General features: G+C 43.0%; 1 protein-coding gene across 1 annotated transcript; it reads left to right on the top strand.

The window, feature by feature from the left end:
* Positions 1–14,798: 14,798 nt before the first annotated feature.
* Positions 14,799–22,338, top strand: LOC109877912 (type-1 angiotensin II receptor). The gene is made up of 4 exons (XM_031795259.1): positions 14,799–15,381; positions 15,597–15,812; positions 21,054–21,166; positions 21,494–22,338. The coding sequence occupies exons 1-4, from the start codon at positions 14,812–14,814 to the stop codon at positions 21,672–21,674; spliced, it is 1,080 nt and encodes a 359-aa protein (XP_031651119.1). The 5' UTR covers positions 14,799–14,811; the 3' UTR covers positions 21,675–22,338.
* The last annotated feature ends 359 nt before the right edge of the window (positions 22,339–22,697 follow it).

Raw genomic sequence — 22,697 nt, 5'->3', positions numbered from 1 at the left:
AACCCTGGGATATATGAGTGTTATTCTTCTTAGACATAACTAACCCTGGGATATATGAGTGTTATTCACCAACTCTTCACCTATTGGCTTTATATGCTGTGTACTTCTGGCCCATGTTTACAAGGTGTCTGAGACTGAGTGCTGATCTAGGATCCCGTTTGGTTTTCAGATCATGAACAATAAGACAGGGGGACCATGTCAAACATTTGGTGTTTTTCTTAAGTTGAACAGTACTTTTTTTCCACAATAATTTCGTTTTTACACTAAATTCTGTATTTACAACTGAATGTATACAACTGGACGAAATAAAGACATTTTCTCTTTTAGTTGAGTTGATCTGAGACACAATTTCACATTTTTTAAATGTATTTTTTTAAGAAACATAGTTAAATAATATGTGGGTCTGATCTGCATCAAGTAGCTGAAATGACTGTAAACTATGTGTTTTAATGATCCTGACATGTTCATTTGTGGATCAGAGAAGCTGTCAGTCTCGTCACGATCATATGCATGGCATGGTGGAGATCACAACACAAAACATCAACATGTTGCACAGGTCAGAGGCTTATATTAACACCCACAATACAAAACCAAACGCATAGGCTAGTAGCATTTGTTATTATTATTATTATATATTTTTTTTAACCTTTATTTAACTAGGAAAGTCAGTTAAGAACAAATTCTTATTTTCAATGACGGCCTAGGAACAGTGGGTTAACTGCCTGTTCAGGGGCAGAACGACAGATTTGTACCTTGTCAGCTCGAGGGTTTGAACTTGCAACCTTCCGGTTACTAGTCCAACGCTCTTAGATGCTTTCTTCCGGGGGAGATTATGTTTATAAATTGACTGGCTTGGCTGTGGGACAGTGGATGCGCAATGATGAATCTAATGGAACTGTTAACAGGAATTACCTGTGGAATGTGGGGAATGTGGTGCTCCCTGCTATCAACCAATCACCATTCAGGATCCAAACAAATCATTTTAGAATAATTATTCTACAGTTCTGACAGAACATGTTGATGATGTCAGTGATGATGTCAGGGATTCAACATTTAGCAGAGGATGAATAATCATATCCCATTTCCCTGGCATGCATCATTCGGGTCTTAAAACTTGCAATAGCTAATGTGCAATGTGCTCCTGTTCTGGTCAATGTGGGTAGGAGGTGTATCTTCCTACTAGCTGTCAAGGGGCTATTTTCCTTCCTGTCTGTGGTTTCCCAGGTTTTATTACCCCCATTATGTTATGTGCCCTCATCTTATCATGCTGCCCTCCTCTCCTCTCCCCTCCCCTCCATCCTGCCCTCCCCTTCCTTCCTGCCCTATTATCCTCTCCCCTCCCCTCCCCTCCCCTCCCTCCCTCCCTCCCCCCCTCCCTCCTTCCTCCCTCCTCTCTCCTTTGCCCTTACACCCTCCCTCCTTCCTCCCTTTCTCCATCCAGCCCTCCTCTCCCCTCTGGGCTTCATCCCCCCTCCCTCCTTCCTCCCTCCTCTCCCCTTTGCCCTTACACCCTCCCTCCACCAATCAAAAACTGAAAAATTGGGCGTGCAAAATTATTCCGCCCCTTTACTTTCAGTGCCAGCAAACTCTCTCCAGAAGTTCAGTGAGGATCTCTGAATGATCCAATGTTGACCTAAATGACTAATGATGATAAATACAATCCACCTGTGTGTAATCAAGTCTCCGTATAAATGCACCTGCACTGTGATAGTCTCAGAGGTCCGTTAAAAGCGCAGAGAGCATCATGAAGAACAAGGAACACACCAGGCAGGTCCGAGATACTGTTGTGAAGAAGTTTAAAGCTGGATTTGGATACAAAAAGATTTCCCAAGCTTTAAACATCCCAAGGAGCACTGTGCAAGCGATAATATTGAAATGGAAGGAGTATCAGACCACTGCAAATCTACCAAGACCTGGCCGTCCCTCTAAACTTTCAGCTCATACAAGGAGAAGACTGATCAGAGATGCAGCCAAGAGGCCCATGATCACTCTGGATGAACTGCAGAGATCTACAGCTGAGGTGGGAGACTCTGTCCATAGGACAACAATCAGTCGTATATTGCACAAATATGGCCTTTATGGAAGAGTGGCAAGAAGAAAGCCATTTCTTAAAGATATCCATAAAAGTGTTGTTTAAAGTTTGCCACAAGCCACCTGGGAGACACACCAAACATGTGGAAGAAGGTGCTCTGGTCAGATGAAACCAAAATTGAACTTTTTGGCAACAATGCAAAACGTTATGTTTGGCGTAAAAGCAACACAGCTCATCACCCTGACCACACCATCCCCACTGTCAAACATGGTGGTGGCAGCATCATGGTTTGGGCCTGCTTTTCTTCAGCAGGGACAGGGAAGATGGTTCAAATTGATGGGAAGATGGATGGAGCCAAATACAGGACCATTCTGGAAGAAAACCTGATGGAGTCTGCAAAAGACCTGAGACTGGGACGGAGATTTGTCTTCCAACAAGACAATGATCCAAAACATAAAGCAAAATCTACAATGGAATGGTTCAAAAATAAACATATCCAGGTGTTAGAATGGCCAAGTCAAAGTCCAGACCTGAATCCAATCGAGAATCTGTGGAAAGTACTGAAAACTGCTGTTCACAAATGCTCTCCATCCAACCTCACTGAGCTCAAGCTGTTTTGCAAGGAGGAATGGGAAAAAATGTCAGTCTCTCGATGTGCAAAACTGATAGAGACATACCCCAAGCGACTTACAGCTGTAATCGCAGCAAAAGGTGGCGCTACAAAGTATTAACTTAAGGGGGCTGAATAATTTTGCACGCCCAATTTTTCAGTTTTTGATTTGTTAAAAAAGTTTGAAATATCCAATAAACGTTGTTCCACTTCATGATTGTGTCCCACTTGTTGTTGATTCTTCACAAAAAATACAGTTTTATATCTTTATGTTTGAAGCCTGAAATGTTGCAAAAGGTCGCAAAATTCAAGGGGGCCGAATACTTTCGCAAGGCACTGTAGTTGAATGTGCTGACAACAAAATCACACAAAAAGTATCAATGGAAATCAAACCCATGGAGTTCTGGATTTGGAGTCACACTCAAAATTAAAGTGGAAAACCACACTACAGGCTGATCCAACTTTGATGTAATGTCCTTAAAATAAGTCAAAATGAGGCTCAGTAGTGTGTGTGGCCTCCACGTGCCTGCATGACCTCCCTACAACGCCTGGGCATGCTCCAGATGAGGTGGCGCATGGTCTCCTGAGGGATCTCTTCCCAGACCTGGACTAAAGCATCCGCCAACTCCTGGACAGTCTGTGGTGCAACGTGGCGTTGGTGGATGGAGCGAGACATGATGTCCCAGATGTGCTCAATTGGATTCAGGTCTGGGGAACGGGCGGGCCAGTCCATAGCATCAATGCCTTCCTCTTGCAGGAACTGCTGACACACTCCAGCCAAATGAGGTCTAGCATTGTCTTGCATTAGGAGGAACCCAGGGCCAACCGCACCAGCATATGGTCTCACAAGGGGTCTGAGGATCTCATCTCGGTACCTAATGGCAGTCAGGCTACCTCTGGCGAGCACATGGAGGGCTGTGCGGCCCCCCAAAGAAATGCCACCCCACACCATGACTGACCCACCGCCAAACTGGTCATGCTGGAGGATGTTGCAGGCAGCAGAACGTTCTCCACGGCGTATCCAGACTCTGTCACGTCTGTCACATGTGCTCAGTGTGAACCTACTTTCATCTGTGAAGAACACAGGGCGCCAGCTGCGAATTTGCCAATCTTGGTGTTCTCTGGCAAATGCCAAACGTCCTGCACGGTGTTGGGCTGTAAGCACAACCCCCACCTGTGGACGTCGGGCCCTCATACCACCCTCATGGAGTCTGTTTCTGACCGTTTGAGCAGACACATGCACATTTGTGGCCTGCTGGAGGTCATTTTGCAGGGCTCTGGCAGTGTTCCTCCTGCTCCTCCTTGCACAAAGGTGGAGGTAACGGTCCTGCTGCTGGGTTGTTGCCCTCCTATGGCCTCCTCCACATCTCCTGAAGTACTGGCCTGTCTCCTGGTAGCGCCTCCATGCTCTGGACACTACGCTGACAGACACAGCAAACCTTCTTCCACAGCTCGCATTGATGTTTCATCCTGGATGAGCTGCACTACCTGAGCCACTTGTGTGAGTTGTAGACTCCGTCTCATGCTACCACTAGAGTGAAAGCACCACCAGCATTCAAAAGTGACCAAAACATCAGCCAGGAAGCATAGGAACTGAGAAGTGGTCTGTGGTCACCACCTGCAGAACCACTCCTTTATTGGGGGTGTCTTGCTAATTGTCTATAATTTCCACCTGTTGTCTATTCCATTTGCACAACAGCATGTGAAATGTATTGTCAATCAGTGTTGCTTCCTAAGTGGACAGTTTGATTTCACAGAAGTGTGGTTGACTTGGAGTTACATTGTGTTGTTTAAGTGTTCCCTTTATTTTTTTGAGCAGTGTATATATCCGGGGATGAATACAAGGCTATCGTGACCAGCTAGGTAAATATAGCATCCAATTTTCCTTCAATCAATAAAATGTATTTATAAAGCCCTTTTTACATCAGCAGATGTCACAAAGTGCTGTACAGAAACCCAGCCTAAAACCCCAAACAGCAAGCAATGCAGGTGTAGAAGCACGATGGTTAGGAGAAACTCCCTAGAAAGTAACCTAGGAAGAAACCTAGAGAGGAACCAGGCTATGAGGGGTCGTCTTCTGGCTGGGCTGGAGATTATTACAGTACATGTGTCACGTTCGTCTTACGAAGGAGACCAAGGCGCAGCGTGGTATGTGTACATTCTTCTTTTAATTAAAGAAAGAACACTGAACAAACTAACAAAACAACAAAATAAACGAAATGGGAAGCTAATACGAATATTGCAGACAGGCAACTAAACATAGAATAAGAACCCACAAACACCAAAGGGGTAGCATGTCGGGTGAACAGGTCAGGGTTCCATAGTCACAGGCAGAACAGTTAAAATAGGAGCAGAAGCAAGACCAGGTGTCCTGAGGCATGGTCCTAGAGCTTAGGTCCTCTGAGAAAAGAGAGAGAAGAGAGAAGAGAGAGAGAGAGAGAGAGAGAGAGAGAGAGAGAGAGAGAGAGAACATACTTAAATTCACAGAGGACACTGAATAAGACAGGAGAAGTACTCCAGATATAACAGACTGATCCTAGCCCCCTGACACATAGACTAGTGTAGCATAATTACTGGAGGCTGAGACCTTAAGGGTCGGGAGACACTATGGCCCCTACTGACGATACCCCCGGACAGGGCCAACCAGGCTGGATATAACCTTACCCACTCTGCCAAAGCACAGCCCCAACACAGCTAGAGGGACATCTTCAACCACCAACTTACCATCCTGAGGCAAGGCTGAGTATAGCCCACAAAGATCTCCGAACCCGAGGGGGGGCGCCAACCTGGACAGGAAGATTACGTCAGTGACTCAACCCACTCAAGTGACGCACCCCTCCTAGGGACAGCATGGAAGAGCACCAGTAAGCCAGTGACTCAGCCCCTGTAACAGGGTTAGTGGCAGAGAATCCCAGTGTAGAGAGGGGAACCAGCCAGGCAGAGACAGCAAGGGTGGTTTGTCGCTCCAGTGCCTTTCCGTTCACCTTTACACCCCTGGTCCAGACTACACTCAATCATAGGACCTACTGAAGAGATGAGTCTTCAATAAAGACTTAAAGGTTGAGACCCAGTCTGCGTCTCTCACATGGGTAGACAAACCATTCCATAAAAATTGAGCTCTATAGGAGAAGCCCTGCCTCCAGCTGTTTGCTTAGATATTAAACAGAGTAACCCCGAGGTCCTTCACAGTTTTATTTGAGATGACGACTGTACAAGACTGTACCATCAAGATTAATTGTCAGATCCAACAGAAGATCTCTTTGTTTCTTGGAACCTAGAACAAGCATTTTGTCAGAGTTTAAAAGTAGAAAATTTGCCACCTTCCACTTCCTGATGTCTGAAAACACAGGCTTCCAGGGGGGCAATTTTGGGGCTTCACAATGTTTCATTGAAATGTACAACTGTTTATTGTCCGCATAGCAGTGAAAGTTAACATTATGTTTCCGAATGACAACACCAAGATGTATCAAAAGCAGCACTAAGGTCTAGGAACACGGGGACAGATGCAGAGCCTTGGTCTGATGCCATTAAAAGCTGATTTACCACCTTTACGAGTGCAGTCTCAGTGCTATGATGGGGTCTAAAACCAGACTGAAGTGTTTCGTATACATTGTTTGTCTTCAAGAAGGCAGTGAGTAGCTTTTTCGCAACATTTTGAGAGGAATGGGAGATTCAATATAGGCGAATAGTTTTTATATTTTCTGCGTCAAGGTTTGGCTTTCTCAAGAGAGGCTTTATTACTGCCACCTTTAGAGAGTTTGGTACACATCCGGTGGATAGAGAGCCGTTTATTATGTTCAACATAGGAGGGGCAAGCACAGGAAGCAGCTCTTTCAGTAGTTTAGTTGGAATAGGGTCCAGTATGCAGCTTGAAGGTTTAGAGGCCATGATTATTTACATCAATGTGTCAAGAGATATAGTATTAAAAAACTTGAGTGTCTCTCTTGATCCTAGGTCCTGGCAGAGTTGTGCAGACTCAGGACAACTGAGCTTTGGAGAAATACACAGATTTAAAGAGGAGTCTGTAATTTCTTTTTGTCAAAGAAGTTAAAGAAGTTATCACTGCTGAAGTGAAAGCCATCCTCTCTTGGGGAATGCTGCTTTTTAGTTAGCTTTGCGACAGAATCAAAAATAAAAGTTGGATTGTTCATATTATACTCAATTAAGTTGGAAAAATAGGATGATCGAGCACCAGTGAGGGCTCTTCGATACTGCAAGGTACTGTCTTTCAAAGCTAGTCGGTTTGGTGTAGTGCCATTTCCATTCCAATTTTCTGGAAGCTTGCTTCAGGGCTATTTTCTGTAAACCAGGGGGCTAGTTTCTTATGTCAAATGTTTTTGTTTTTAGGGGTGCAACTGCATCTTGGGTATTGCGCAATGTTAAATTGAGTTCCTCAATTAGGTGGTTAACTGATTTTTGTACTCTGATGTCCTTGGGTAGGTGGAGTGAGTCTGGAAGGGCATCTAGGAATCTTTGGGTTTTCTGAGAATTTATAACACAGCTTTTGGTGATCTTTGGTTGGGGTCTGAGCAGATTATTTGTTGCGATTGCAAATGTAATAAAATGGTGGTCCGATAGTCCAGGATTATGAGAAAAACATTAAGATCCACAACATTAAGATCCACGGGACAAAACTAGGTCCAGAGTATGACTGTGGCAGTGAGTAGGTCCGGAGACATGTTGGACAAAACCCACTGAGTCGATGATGGCTCCGAAAGCCTTTTGGAGTGGGTCTGTGGACTTTTCCATGTGAATATTAAAGTCACCAAAAATGTGACTATTATCTACCATGATTACAAGGTCCGATAGGAATTCAGGGAACTCAGTGAGAAACGCTGTACATGGCCCAGGAGGCCTGTAAACAGTAGCTATAAAAAGTGATTGAGTAGGCTGCATAGATTTCATGACTAGAAGCTCAAAAGACAAAAACGCAGACATTTGTTTTGTAAATGGAAATTTGGTATCATAAACATTAGCAACATCTCCGCCTTTACGGGATGCGCTGGGGATATGGTCACTCGTGTAACCAGGAGGTGAGGCCTCATTTAACACAGTAAATTCATCAGGCTTAAGCCATGTTTCAGTCAGGCCAATCACATCAAGATTATGATCAGTGATTAGTTCATTGACTATAACTGCCTTGGAAGTGAGGGATCTAACATTAAGTAGCCCTATTTTGAGATGTGAGATTTCACAATCTCTTTCAATAATGACAGGAATGGAGGAGGTCTTTATTCTAGTGAGATTGCTGAGGCGAACACTGCCATGTTTAGTTTTGCCCAACCTAGGTCGAGGCACAGACACGGTCTCAATGGTGATAGCTGAGCTGACTACACTGACTGTGCTAGTGGCAGACTCCACTAAGCTGGCAGGCTGGCTAACAGCCTGCTGCCTGGTCTGCACCCTATTTCATTGTGGAGCTAGGGGAGTTAGAGCCCTGTCAATGTTCGTAGATAAGATGAGAGCACCCCTCCAGCTAGGATGGAGTCTGTCACTCCTCAACAGGCCAGGATTTTTCCTGGTTGTGGTGAGTCCCAGAAAGAGGGCAAATTATCTACAAATTATATCTTTGGAAGGGGCAGAAACCAGTTTCCAGCCAGCGATTGAGTTGTGAGACTCTGCTATCGAGCTCATCACTCCCCCTAACTGGGAGGGGGCCAGAGACAATTACTGGTCATTGGTCATTACCTGTCAGATTGAGAGGGGGAGAGGCACCTTCCTGTGGCAGAAGTTGGTCAATACCTATCAGATTGAGAGGGGGAGAGGCACCTCCTTGTGGCAGAAGTTGGTCAATACCTGTCAGATTGAGAGGGGGAGTGGCGCCTCCCTGTGGCAGAAGTTGGTCGTTACCTGTCAGATTGCAAGGGGGAGTGGCGCCTCCCTGTGGCAGAAGCATCAAATGAGCCATTTTCTTGTTGTGTTTTTCCTTTTGAGAGAGTACCTAAATCCTGGCCCTTAACCCCTAAACCAATCATACACTATATATAGGGCTGCTATCACTGCTACCATGAAACCAATGTCAGGGTGCTTCTAACAGTTTACCTTCCTCCTCTGTCCCCATCCCGGGCTCGAACCAGTGATCCTCTTCTTCGCAACACACGCAACACACCGCCCTCCTTGACAACGTACCAACCGATTGAGCTATACAAAAGGTACCAAACAGATGGCTCCATCTGAGAAATTTCAAGCTAGCCCATTTGTTATCTAATTAACTAGTTTTACATCCAAGCAGGGTTTGTGTGTACTGCAATTAGCTGATTGTTATAATGACCTACAGTATATATACAAAGGTACGTGAACACCCCTTCAAATTAGTGGATTCCTCTATTTTAGCCACACCCGTTGCTGACAGGTGTATAACATCGAGTACACAGCCATGCAATCTCCATAGACAAACATTGGCATTAGAATGGCGTTACTGAAGAGCTCAGAGACTTTCAACATGTCACTGTCAAAGGAAGCCACCTTTCCAACAAGTCAATTCGTCAAAGGTCTGGCCTGCTGGAGCTGCCCCCGGTCAATTGAAAGGGCTATTATTGTGAAGTGGAATCATCTAGGAGCAACAACAGAGTAATGAATCACAATTCACCATCTGGCAGTCCGGATGCCAGGAGAACGCTACCTCCCCGCATGCATAGTGCCAACTGTAAAGTTTGATGGAGGAGGAATAATGGTCTGGGGCTGTTTTTCATGGTTCGGGCCCCTTAGTTCCAGTGAAGGGAAATCTTAACGTTACATTCTAGATGATTCCGTGCTTCCAACTTTGTGGCAACTGTTTGGTGAAAGGCCCTTTCCTGTTTCAGCATGACAATGTCCCCATGCACAAAGCGAGGTCCATACAGAAACGGTTTGTCGAGATCATTGTGGAAGAACTTGACAGGCCTGCACAGAGCCCTGACCTCAACCCCATAGGACACCTTTGGGATGAATTGGAATGCCAACTGCGAGCCAGGCCTAATCGCCCAACCTCACTAATGCTCTTGTGGCTGAATGGAAGCAAGTCCCTGCAGCAATGTTCCAACATCTAGTGGAAAGCCTTCCCAGAAGAGTGGCGGCTGTTATAGCAGCAATGTTCCAACATCTAGTGGAAAGCCTTCCCAGAAGAGTGGAGGCTGTTATAGCAGCAAACTCCATATTAATGCCCATGATTATGGATTTTTTTAACCTTTTTTAACCAGGCAAGTCAGTTAAGAACAAATTCTTCTTTACATCATAGCATTTTTTCCCCCAACCACACAGAACTTCAGTCAGTGAATCAAGGGGTTGTATTTTTGCAGGTGGCCTATAGCATCCTATTACATCTAAGTTCATTAGCTTTTGATAACTGCAGTTTCAGTTCTAAAAACTGCTTCGGTTTAGATGAAGACTTTAATTCATTAAATGTAATTTAGCCTTTAACTAGGCAAGTCGGTTAAATTCTTATTTACATTGATTGCCTAGGAACAGTGGGTTAATTGCCTTGTTCAGGGGCAGAATGACAGATTTATACCTTGTCAGCTCGGGGATTTGAACTTGCAACCTTCCGGTTACTAGTCCAACGCTCTAACCACTAGGCTACGCTGCCGCCCCAATTTAGAAATGTAGCAACTGCTGGTTGTCCCTTTAAAGAAAATCTCTTTCTCTGACCAGTTGTATTAGTATAAAATAACCGCATTTCCAGAATGTTTTGAACAGGCAGTATAGCTCTGTATTTGTAGCATATTGTTCATTTTATGCAGTGTTCTTTGCTCATCTTCATCAAGGGTGCCAATACATTTTGGAGGTGACTGTGGACGGCTAAATGACTATAGTATCTACTGTAATATCTATTGTGGTTTCAGACCATGTCATCACAATCACGGATATGGGTTTTCTTCACGTGTGGAAATTTACAGGGAATGAGAATGTGATTTTTCTATATTATATTATATTATTATTATTATTATTATTACATCATATAGGATGATGTCATTTTGAGTTGTGTGTTTTACTATGGCTGTACAGCGTTCCAAACATGTACATGTTGGCTCTATCAAAACAAAAACAAGGAAATGTTTTCTTCCCAAAAATGTTTTAAATCAAAATGGAAAACGGATACTTATGTCTCCAGTCGGCTCTTTTAATCATTAACAAAGGACGACACTCGTAAATCTAAACCCTGACGTCTGTGTGGCTTTATGGCAACAGTCTGGTGGAGGAAACGCTCTCTAAGAGATATTTCATTATTCTGTTTCCCTTGGCTCCCTACATTGTCAAGTAACAGAGCAGCAAGCCACAGCTGCACCTCATTATGGCCGTAGCTTTACTGTAGCTGTAAAGGGGCCATCTGCAGTTGCAAAACACATTTCTTTTTACTCATAAAAAGTGATTTTTGAAGAATATAACTAAACTCCTCATGAGCTCAACTGTCGTACCCCATCAGAACACAAATATAAGCCTGTTTTACTCAAATATATTTGTAAACAAAGTACATTTAAACAAACAGTATACAGCCTCAAAACATGGTTATAACTATTCTGATATCATGGCTGGTCAGTCCTTGCATCTCATTCTATGAATTAGAGAATGGCCGCATCCCTCAGCTTTTTACCGAAACAGTAGCTGGGAGTACTCTATCTTATTCATTCAACTGCTGATTGGCCCTTTAATGCAGCAAGGCTGTTTCTGAAGGATGCATCCACCCATAGAGGCGAAGAGAGTGGAGGAGGTTTGATCTGCTCCAGATCGAATCGCTGATGGAAGAGCACAAGGCCCTGAGAGCAGGACTGTTGCTCTACAGAAGGATCAGTTTGGCCTTTTACAATCTAATCTTTTACAATCTAATGAATAAGAATATGGACAGATGGATGGATTGCACTCTGAGATGCTTTGCTGTGCACGTAGTGAAGGAGTGAAGAATGTCAGTTTCATAATATCCCAATGAGTTGTGATGCCACCTTGTGGCTTGTAGGACTCCGTCTCACTTCAGTTCAAATGGTAGAAAGTTTACTGCAGAAATCAGACCACAACTAAATACATACAGAAACAAGACAGAAAAGAACACAGACATTCCTTTCATATTCTGGAAATGGGATTATCTTTGATGGTTTTACTGTACAATAATTAATTAACTCTGAAACTGCAACTGGTCTCTAACCTGTAAGAAAGCAGTCAAACCCTGAGTCTGTCTTTCCCAGTACGTTCAAACCCTGAGTCTGTCTTTCCCAGTACGTTCAAACCCTGAGTCTGTCTTTCCCAGTACGTTCAAACCCTGAGTCTGTCTTTCCCAGTACGTTCAAACCCTGAGTCTGTCTTTCCCAGTACGTTCAAACCCTGAGTCTGTCTTTCCCAGTACGTTCAAACTCTCTCTCTACCTCTCTCTCTACCTCTCTCTACCTCTCTCTCTACCTCTATCTCTCTCTCTCCACCTCTACCTCACTCTACCTCTCTCTATACCACTCTACCTTTCTCTACCTCTCTCTCTACCTCTCTCTGCCTCTCTCTCTGCCTCTCTCTCCACCTCTCTCTCTCTACATCTCTCTCTCTAACTCTCTCTCCACCTCTCTCCACCTCTCTCTCTCTACCTCTCTCTCTACCGCTCTCTCTACCTCTCTCTCTCTCTACCTCTCTCTCTATCCCTCTCTCTACCTCTCTCTCTCTACCTCTCTCTCTCTACCTCTCTCTCTACCTCCCTCTCTCTACCTCTCTCTCTCTCTATCCCTCTCTCTACCTCTCTCTCTCTACCTCTCTCTCTCCTCTCTCTCTACCTCTCTCTTCTCAACCTCTCTCTACCTCCCTCCCTCTCTCTACCTCTACCTCCCTCTCTCTACCTCTACCTCTCTCTGTCTATCTCTCTAATTCTCTCTCCACCTCTCTCTCCACCTCTCTCTCTATTTCTCTCTCTGCCTCTCTCTCTGCCTCTCTCTCTCTGCCTCTCTCTCTACCTCTCTCTCTCTCTACCTCTCTCTCTCTACCTCTCTCTCTCTATCTACCTCTCTCTCCACCTCTCTCTCTACCTCTCTCTCTACCTCTCTCTCTCTACCTCTCTCTATCTCTCTACCTCTCTCCACCTCTCTCTTTACCTTTCTCTCTACCTCTCTCTCTACCTCTCTCTCCACCTCTCTCTCTCTCTCTCTCTCTCTCTCCCTCTCTCTACCTCTCTCTCCACCTCTCTCTCTCTCTCTCTCTCTCTCTCTCTCTCTCTCTACCTCTCTCTCTACCTCTCTCTCCACCTCTCTCTCCACCTCTCTCTCTACCTCTCTCTCTACCGCTCTCTCTCTACCTCTCTCTCTCTCTACCTCTCTCTCTCTCTACCTCTCTCTCTCTACCTCTCTCTCTACCTCTCTCTCCACCTCTCTCTCCACCTCTCTCTCCACCTCTCTCTCCACCTCTCTCTCTACCTCTCTCTCTACCGCTCTCTCTCTACCTCTCTCTCTCTCTACCTCTCTCTCTATCCCTCTCTCTACCTCTCTCTCTCTCTACCTCTCTCTCTCCTCTCTCTCTACCTCTCTCTCCATCTCTCTCTCTACCTCTTTCTCTACCTCCCTCTCTCTACCTCTACCTCTCTCTCTCTACCTCTCTCTCTCCTCTCTCTCTACCTCTCTCTCCATCTCTCTCTCTCTCTTCTCTACCTCTCTCTCTACCTCCCTCTCTCTACCTCTACCTCCCTCTCTCTACCTCTACCTCTCTCTCTACCTCTCTCTACCTCTCTCTCCACCTCTCTCTCCACCTCTCTCTCTATTTCTCTCTCTCTCTCTCTCTCCACCTCTCTCTCTACCTCTCTCTCTCTCTCTCTCTCTCTCTCTCTCTCTCTCTCTACCTCTCTCTCTCTACCTCTCTCTCTCTCTACCTCTCTCTCCACCTCTCTCTCTACCTCCCTCTCTACCTCTCTCTCTACCTCTCTACCTCTCTCTCTACCTCTCTCTATCTCTCTACCTCTCTCTCTCTACCTATCTCTCTACCCCTCTCTCTACCTATTTCTCTACCTTTCTCTCTCTACCTCTCTCTCTACCTCTCTCTCTACCTCTCTCTCTGCCTCTCTCTCTGCCTCTCACTCCACCTCTCTCTCTCTACCTCTCTCTCTCTCCACCTCTCTCTCCACCTCTCTCTCTACCTCTCTCTCTACCTCTCTCTACCCCTCTCTCTGCCTCTCTCTATGCCTCTCTCTCTCTCCACCTCTCTCTCTAACTCTCTCTCTCTCTCTCTACCTCTCTCTCTACCTCTCTCTCTATACCTCTCTCTACCTCTCTCTCCCTACCTCTCTCTCTCTACCTCTCTCTCTACCTCTCTCTTTATCTCTCTCTCTCTACCTCTCTCTACCTCTCTCTCTCTACCTCTCTCTCTATCTCTCTCTCTCTCTACCTCTCTCTCTACTTCTCTCTCTCTACCTCACTCTACCTCTCTCTCTACCCCTCTACCTCTCTCTACCTCTCTCTACCTCTCTATCTTCCTCTCTCTCTGCCTCTCTCTCTCTGCCTCTCTCTCTACCTCTCTCTTCCTCAGTTCGTAATGGTGTAGTTATCCAGGAAGACAGTTTGGCTGCATGCAGTCTTCATTAACACAGGATCGTATCACAACAGAAACACTCCTTCCGGGTTCCCACACAGGCCATACGGACAGACCATTTGATGAGCGCTCTCCAGTTTTACTGTTTCTATTCATTAGCTAAAGAGACGTTTAAAGAGACGGGGTTGAAATCCAGCCTGTCATTTTTACCATATGAAATAACATCCAACATCTGGTTTTGATGGCCTCCTATTTTACATGTAAACCTGCCAGATGGTTTTACAGTGATGGTGTAGCAGGGCCCTGTAGGGTTTAGGGTGTAGGGTTTAGGGTGTAAGGTGAGTGCTGTAAAGTTAGGGTTTAGGGTTTAGGGTGAGCAGGGCACTGTAGGGTTTAGGGTGTAGGGTGTAGGGTTTAATTAAGGTGTAGGGTTTAGAGTGTAGGGTTTAGTGTGTACTGTGTAGGGTTTAGGGTGTAGGGTTTAGGGTGTGCGCCTAGACAGTCTCCTAGACTGTTTACGGCCTGTTGATAATGAAGCTCCTCTCCTAGACTGTCCCTGAACTTTTCTGTGTTTCTTTCATAGGACTGACGGAGGCCCTATATCGTATTTGTCCCCCAGACCCCCCGTCAGTCCGTCCGTCAACCATCCCCTCTTTGACCTCGACCCCCGCCCCCCCCCCCCCCGTCCGTGGAGCTGTTAAACCTGATGATGGAGAACTTTACGGCTGTCGGAGCATCGACCACAGAGACAGAAGGTATCCATCTGAACTGCAGCATGTCTGGGAGGCACAACTTCATCTTCACCCTGATCCCGGTAGTGTACGGCTGTAACTTTGTCATCGGCATGGTGGGGAACAGCATGGTGGTGGCGGTCATCTACCGTTACATGAAGCTGAAGACAGTGGCCAACGTGTTCGTCCTCAACCTAGCCATCTCAGACCTTACCTTCCTGATCACCCTGCCCATGTGGGCCACCTTCACAGCCACAGGCTACCAGTGGCCCTTCGGTGGGTTCCTGTGTAAGGCCAGCGCTGGCCTGGTTATGTTCAACCTCTACAGCTCCATCTTCTTCCTCACCGCGCTCAGCATCGACCGCTACCTGGCCATCGTCCACCCGGTGAGGTCGCGGCAGCGCCGTACTGTGCTCTACGCCCGTATCACCTGCGTCCTGGTTTGGCTCTTCGCCCTCCTGCTGTCCGTCCCCACGGCCCTGACCAGAGACCTGATGCACATCACCAACTACAACATCACCACGTGTGGCGTGCTGCACCCCGAGGTTTGACATGAATAGGGCTATCCTTTCACAATGTGACTCTTAAACGGGCACCTCTGTGTAAATATTTGTAATGGTTGTCTTTACTGTTGTTGTTTTCAACTGAATTGAGTGTAAAGTGTTTGAAGTATCAGTCTTTTCCACCTGCTATCTACCATCCGGCTGGAGCATCCTACTGCTTTTAATAATCTAGTCAATTTAACCAATCAATCAATCAGGGCTCCAGGCACCTCCTCCTCATCATCAGCCTGATGAAGAGCATCCTGGGGTTCCTGGTTCCCTTCCTCATTATCATATCATGCTACTGCCTGATTGGTCAAGCCCTGGTCAGGGCAAGGAGCATCCAGAAGACCACCCGGTCGAGAGACGATGAGGTGTTGAGGATGCTGGCAGCAGCTGTCCTGGCCTTCTTCCTGTGTTGGATGCCTCACCAGGTGGGAGGAGACTCCCTCCACACACAACCACACACACAACCACACACACACACACACACACACACACACACACACACTGTACTCTGAAGAGACTCTGCTAACACACTGTACTCTGAAGAGACTCACTCCACACACACTTTATACTAAAGGTATTCACTTATTCAGTTATTATCCCGTTGTTATTCAGGAATTATCCCGTTGTTATTCAGGTATTATCCCATTGTTATATCCCATTGTTATTCAGGTATTATCCCATTGTTATGTCCCGTTGTTATTCAGGTATTATCCCGTTGTTATATCCCGTTGTTATTCAGTTATTATCCCGTTGTTATATCCCGTTGTTATTCAGGTATTATCCCGTTGTTATATCCCGTTGTTATTCAGGTATTATCCCGTTGTTATATCCCGTTGTTATTCAGGTATTATCCCATTGTTATATCCCGTTGTTATCCAGGTATTATCCCGTTGTTATATCCCGTTGTTATCCAGGTATTATCCCGTTGTTATTCAGGTATTATCCCGTTGTTATTCAGGTATTATCCTGTTGTTATTCAGGTATTATCCCGTTGTTATATCCCGTTGTTATTCAGTTATTATCCCGTTGTTATTCAGGTATTATCCCGTTGTTATTCAGGTATTATCCCGTTGTTATTCAGGTATTATCCCGTGTTATTCAGGTATTATCCCGTTGTTATTCAGGTATTATCCCATTTTTATTCAGGTATTATCCCGTTGTTATTCAGGTATTATCCCATTGTTATTCAGTTATTATCCCGTTGTTATCCAAGTATTATTCCGTTGTTATTCAGGTATTATCCCGTTGTTATATCCCGTTGTTACTCAGGTATTATCCCGTTGTTATATCCCGTTGTTATTCAGGCATTATCCCGTTGTTATATCCCGTTGTTATTCAGGTATTATCCTGTTGTTATATCCCGTTGTTATTCAGGTATTATCCCGTTGTTATATCCCGTTGTTACCCAGGTATCATCCCGTTGTTATATCCCGTTGTTACTCAGGTATTATCCCGTTGTTATATCCCGTTGTTACTCAGGTATTATCCCGTTGTTATATCCCGTTGTTATTCAGGTATTATCCCGTTGTTATATCCCGTTGTTATTCAGGTATTATCCCGTTGTTATATCCCGTTGTTATTCAGGTATTATCCCGTTGGTATATCCCGTTGTTAGTCAGGTATTATCCCGTTGTTATTCAGGTATTATCCTGTTGTTATTCAGGTATTATCCCGTTGTTATTCAGGTATTATCCCGTTGTTATTCAGGTATTATCCCGTTGTTATTCAGGTATTATCCCATTGTTATATCACGTTGTTATTCCGTTATTATCCCGTTGTTATTCAGGTATTATCCCGTTGTTATATCCCGTTGTTATATCCCATTGTTGTTCAGGTATTATCCCGTTGTTATTCAGGTATTATCCTGTTGTTATTCAGGTTTTATCCCGTTGTTATTCAGGTATTATCCCGTCGTTATTCAGGTATTATCCCGTTGTTATTCAGTTATTATACTATTGTTATTCAGGTATTATCCCGTTGTTATTCAGTTATTATCCCGTTGTTATTCAGGTATTATCCTGTTGTTATTCAGTTATTATCCCGTTGTTATTCAGTTATTATCCCGTTGTTATTCAGGTATTATCCCGTTGTTATTCAGTTATTATCCCATTGTTATTCAGGTATTATCCCGTTGTTATATCCCGTCGTTACTCAGGTATTATCCCGTTGTTATATCCCGTTGTTATTCAGGTATTATCCCGTTGTTATATCCCGTTGTTATCCAGGTATTATCCCGTTGTTATATCCCGTTGTTATTCAGGTATTATCCCATTGTTATATCCCGTTGTTATTCAGGTATTATCCCGTTGTTATTCAGGTTATATCCCGTTGTTATTCAGGTATTATCCCGTTGTTATTCAGGTATTATCCCGTTGTTATTCAGTTATTATCCCGTTGTTATTCAGGTATTATCCTGTTGTTATTCAGGTATTATCCCGTTGTTATTCAGGTATTATCCCGTCGTTATTCAGGTATTATCCCGTTGTTATTCAGATATTATATCATTGTTATTCAGGTATTATCCCGTTGTTATTCAGTTATTATCCCGTTGTTATTCAGGTATTATCCCGTTGTCATTCAGTTATTATCCTGTTTTTATTCAGGTATTATCCCGTTGTTATTCAGGTATTATCCCGTTGTTATTCAGTTATTATCCCGTTGTTATTCAGGTATTATCCCGTTGTTATTCAGGTATTATCCTGTTGTTATTCAGGTATTATCCCGTTGTTATTCAGTTATTATCCCATTGTTATTCAGGTATTATCCCGTTGATATTCACGTATTATCCCGTCGTTATTCAGGTATTATCCCGTTGTTATTCAGTTATTATACCATTGTTATTCAGGTATTATCCCGTTGATATTCAGTTATTATCCCGTTGTTAGTCAGGTATTATCCCGTTGTTATTCAGTTATTATCCCGTTTTTATTCAGGTATTATCCCGTTGTTATTCAGGTATTATCCCGTTGTTATTCAGTTATTATCCCGTTGTTATTCAGGTATTATCCTGTTGTTATTCAGGTATTATCCCGTTGTTATTCAGGTATTATGCCGTTGTTATATCCCGTTGTTATTCAGGTATTATCCCGTTTTTATTCAGGTATTATCCCGTCGTTATTCAGGTATTTTCCCGTTGTTATTCAGTTATTATACCATTGTTATTCAGGTATTATCCCGTTGTTATTCAGGTATTATCCCGTTGTTATTCAGTTATTATCCCGTTGTTATTCAGTTATTATCCCGTTGTTATTCAGGTATTATCCCGTTGTTATTCAGTTATTATACCATTGTTATTCAGGTATTATCCCGTTGTTATTCAGTTATTATCCCATTGTTATTCAGGTATTATCCCGTTGTTATTCAGTTATTATCCCGTTTTCATTCAGGTATTATCCCGTTGTTATTCAGGTATTATCCCGTTGTTATTCAGTTATTATCCCGTTGTTATTCAGGTATTATCCTGTTTATATTCAGGTATTATCACGTTGTTATTCAGGTATTATCCCGTTGTTATTCAGGTATTATCCCGTTGTTATTCAGGTATTATCCCGTTGTTATTCAGGTATTATCCCGTTGTTATTCAGATATTATATCATTGTTATTCAGGTATTATCCCGTTGTTATTCAGTTATTATCCCGTTGTTATTCAGGTATTATCTCGTTGTCATTCAGTTATTATCCTGTTTTTATTCAGGTATTATCCCGTTGTTATTCAGTTATTATCCCGTTGTTATTCAGGTATTATCCCGTTGTTATTCAGGTATTATCCTGTTGTTATTCAGGTATTATCCCGTTGTTATTCAGTTATTATCCCATTGTTATTCAGGTATTATCCCGTTGATATTCACGTATTATCCCGTCGTTATTCAGGTATTATCCCGTTGTTATTCAGTTATTATACCATTGTTATTCAGGTATTATCCCGTTGATATTCAGTTATTATCCCGTTGTTAGTCAGGTATTATCCCGTTGTTATTCAGTTATTATCCCGTTTTTATTCAGGTATTATCCCGTTGTTATTCAGGTATTATCCCGTTGTTATTCAGTTATTATCCCGTTGTTATTCAGGTATTATCCTGTTGTTATTCAGGTATTATCCCGTTGTTATTCAGGTATTATGCCGTTGTTATATCCCGTTGTTATTCAGGTATTATCCCGTTTTTATTCAGGTATTATCCCGTCGTTATTCAGGTATTTTCCCGTTGTTATTCAGTTATTATACCATTGTTATTCAGGTATTATCCCGTTGTTATTCAGGTATTATCCCGTTGTTATTCAGTTATTATCCCGTTGTTATTCAGGCATTATCCCGTTGTTATTCAGTTATTATCCCGTTGTTATTCAGGTATTATCCCGTTGTTATTCAGTTATTATACCATTGTTATTCAGGTATTATCCCGTTGTTATTCAGTTATTATCCCATTGTTATTCAGGTATTATCCCGTTGTTATTCAGTTATTATCCCGTTTTCATTCAGGTATTATCCCGTTGTTATTCAGGTATTATCCCGTTGTTATTCAGTTATTATCCCGTTGTTATTCAGGTATTATCCTGTTTATATTCAGGTATTATCACGTTGTTATTCAGGTATTATCCCGTTGTTATTCAGGTATTATCCCGTTGTTATTCAGGTATTATCCCGTTGTTATTCAGGTATTATCCCGTATTTATTCAGTTATTATACCATTGTTATTCAGGTATTATCCCGTTGTTATTCACTTATTATCCCGTTGTTATTCAGGTATAATCCCGTTATTATTCAGTTATTATCCCGTTGTTATTCAGGTATTATCCTGTTGTTATTCAGGTATTATCACGTTGTTATTCAGGTATTATCCTGTTGTTATTCAGGTATTATCCCGTTGTTATTCAGGTATTATCCCGTTGTTATTCAGGTATTATCCCGTTGTTATTCAGTTATTATACCATTGTTATTCAGGTATTATCCCGTTGTTATTAACTTATTATCCCGTTGTTATTCAGGTATTATCCCGTTATTATTCAGTTATTATCCCGTTGTTATTCAGTTATTATCCCGTTGTTATTCAGTTATTATCCCGTTGTTATTCAGGTATTATCCTGTTGTTATTCAGGTATTATCACGTTGTTATTCAGGTATTATCCCGTTGTTATTCAGGTATTATCCCGTTGTTATTCAGGTATTATCCCGTTGTTATTCAGGTATTATCCCGTTGTTATTCAGTTATTATACCATTGTTATTCAGGTATTATCCTGTTGTTATTCACTTATTATCCCGTTGTTATTCAGGTATTATCCCATTATTATTCAGTTATTATCCCGTTGTTATTCAGTTATTATCCCGTTGTTATTCAGGTATTATCCCGTTGTTTTTCAGTTATTATCCCGTTGTTATTCAGGTATTATCCCGTTGTTATTAAGGTATTATCCCGTTTTTATTCAGTTATTATCCTGTTGTTATTCAGGTATTATCCCGTTATTATCTCAGGTATTATCTCATTTTTCCCCGTTTTTTATCTTGTTGTTATTTGGTTATTATCTCGTTATTATTTGGTTATTATCTTGTTATTATTCAGTTATCCTGTTGTTTTCCTGTTCCTCCCTGAATGTTCTCTTGGAGTGATGAAGAATGTCCTTTTTGTCTTTCTAGACCTGTAAAGTTAATGTAATCTCTTCCTCACCTTAGGTATTCCACTTCATGGAGCTCCTGGCCCAGCTAAAGGTTATAACTAACTGTGTGATGGTGGACGTCATCGACACGGCCATGCCCTTCACCATCTGCATCGCATTTCTCAACAGGTAGCCTAGAGGTTCATCTGGGAAAACCCAGAACTAAAATCTCACGTAATTGAATTAGATGTTAAGTGTATCTATGAGGTTAAAGGGGCAGGCAACTGGAAGGTCACTGGTTCGAATTTTGACCCTAACTGGGGAAAATCTACCCTTGGTACCTGTCTATTTTTCTATCTTTCCACTCCTTGCCACTCCTTGTCATGCTAAATATGTTTGGCATATAACGTAGAGAACAAGGAGTGGAATGACAGCACAAAACATGGCTGGATTTCAGGCTAGGAACGTTGCATTGACAATAATAAAGTATTATCTGATGTTATGTTATATCGCCAGCTGTGTCAACCCCATCCTCTACGGCTTCGTGGGACAGAACTTCAGGAAGAACCTGGTCCTACTGCTCCGCTGCTCCCCCGCTGGCCTGGCTGGGACACATCCCTCCATCATCTCTAAGATGTCCACCCTGTCCTACCGCCCCTCTGAGGCCCTGCACCTCACCAACAAGAACAATGTCTGATGTGAGGAGGGAAGGAGTGTGTAGCTGTGTAATTCCTTGGCTCTTCTGGTTGTGTCAAGTGAGGAGTATGAAGGAATACACATTGTGGATTCCTCCCAAATGGCCCCCTAGTCCCTATATAGGGCTCTTTGGGCCCTGGTCAAAAGTAGTGCACTATATAGGGAATAAGGTGCAATTTGGTACACATCCCCAACTGTTATACCAAGCACTGAACCGTGGTTAGAAGTTGTACCGTAGAACTGTAGAGAAATACAGGTAGAACATATTAAATACTGAGGGAATGTTCCTTTGTGTCTGAATCATATGAGTTGAGTCCATGAGACAGATTCGTTCACTGCCTTGTACAACATACGGCAGATGTGCATGGTTAGCTAACAGATTTCATTGTAATGCAGCTTTAGAACAAAACAGCTGCGTTATTTCTGTTTAAATACTGGTGTGAAATACTATTACTGTACTTTGGTATTCGTGTCACACAGGTACATAGATATGTAAGCAGGAGCATACATACAGTATTTATACTGCACATTCAGTAAATGTTAGCTTTGAATATACTGTAGCTGAGATTAAAGTGATGAGTGAGAAAGTTACTGATGCAGAAATATCATACCTCTCACCATTACAATAACAGGGGAGGTTAGCATTTTATATCATACCATCAAGACATGCTAACCTCTCACTATTACGATAACAGGGGAGGTTAGCATTTTATATCATACCCCAAAGACATGCTAACCTCTCACCATTACAATAACAGGGGAGGTTAGCATTTTATATCATACCATCAAGACATGCTAACCTCTCACTATTACGATAACAGGGGAGGTTAGCATTTTATATCATACCCCCAAGACATGCTAACCTCTCACCATTACAATAACAGGGGAGATTAGCATTTTATATCATACCCCCAAGATATGCTAACCTCTCACTATTACAATAACAGGGGAGGTTAGCATTTTTTTGGGGGGGGGTATGATATTTGTGCATCTGTAACTATCTCTCTCATCACTATTCATGATT

The sequence above is a fragment of the Oncorhynchus kisutch genome, linkage group LG18 (assembly GCF_002021735.2).
Source record: "Oncorhynchus kisutch isolate 150728-3 linkage group LG18, Okis_V2, whole genome shotgun sequence".
Taxonomy (NCBI): domain Eukaryota; kingdom Metazoa; phylum Chordata; class Actinopteri; order Salmoniformes; family Salmonidae; genus Oncorhynchus; species Oncorhynchus kisutch.
The sequence above is the reverse complement of the archived record's forward strand: the minus strand, read 5'-3'. Positions and strand labels throughout refer to the sequence as shown.

Bases quoted from the DNA above. Each gene is read 5' to 3' on its own strand.
- LOC109877912 (XM_031795259.1), top strand. From the start codon at position 14,812: ATGATGGAGAACTTTACGGCTGTCGGAGCATCGACCACAGAGACAGAA. The intron at 15,813-21,053 runs GTGGGAGGAGAC...TCCTCACCTTAG, and splicing joins TGTGTTGGATGCCTCACCAG to GTATTCCACTTCATGGAGCT. The intron at 21,167-21,493 runs GTAGCCTAGAGG...TTATATCGCCAG, and splicing joins TGCATCGCATTTCTCAACAG to CTGTGTCAACCCCATCCTCT.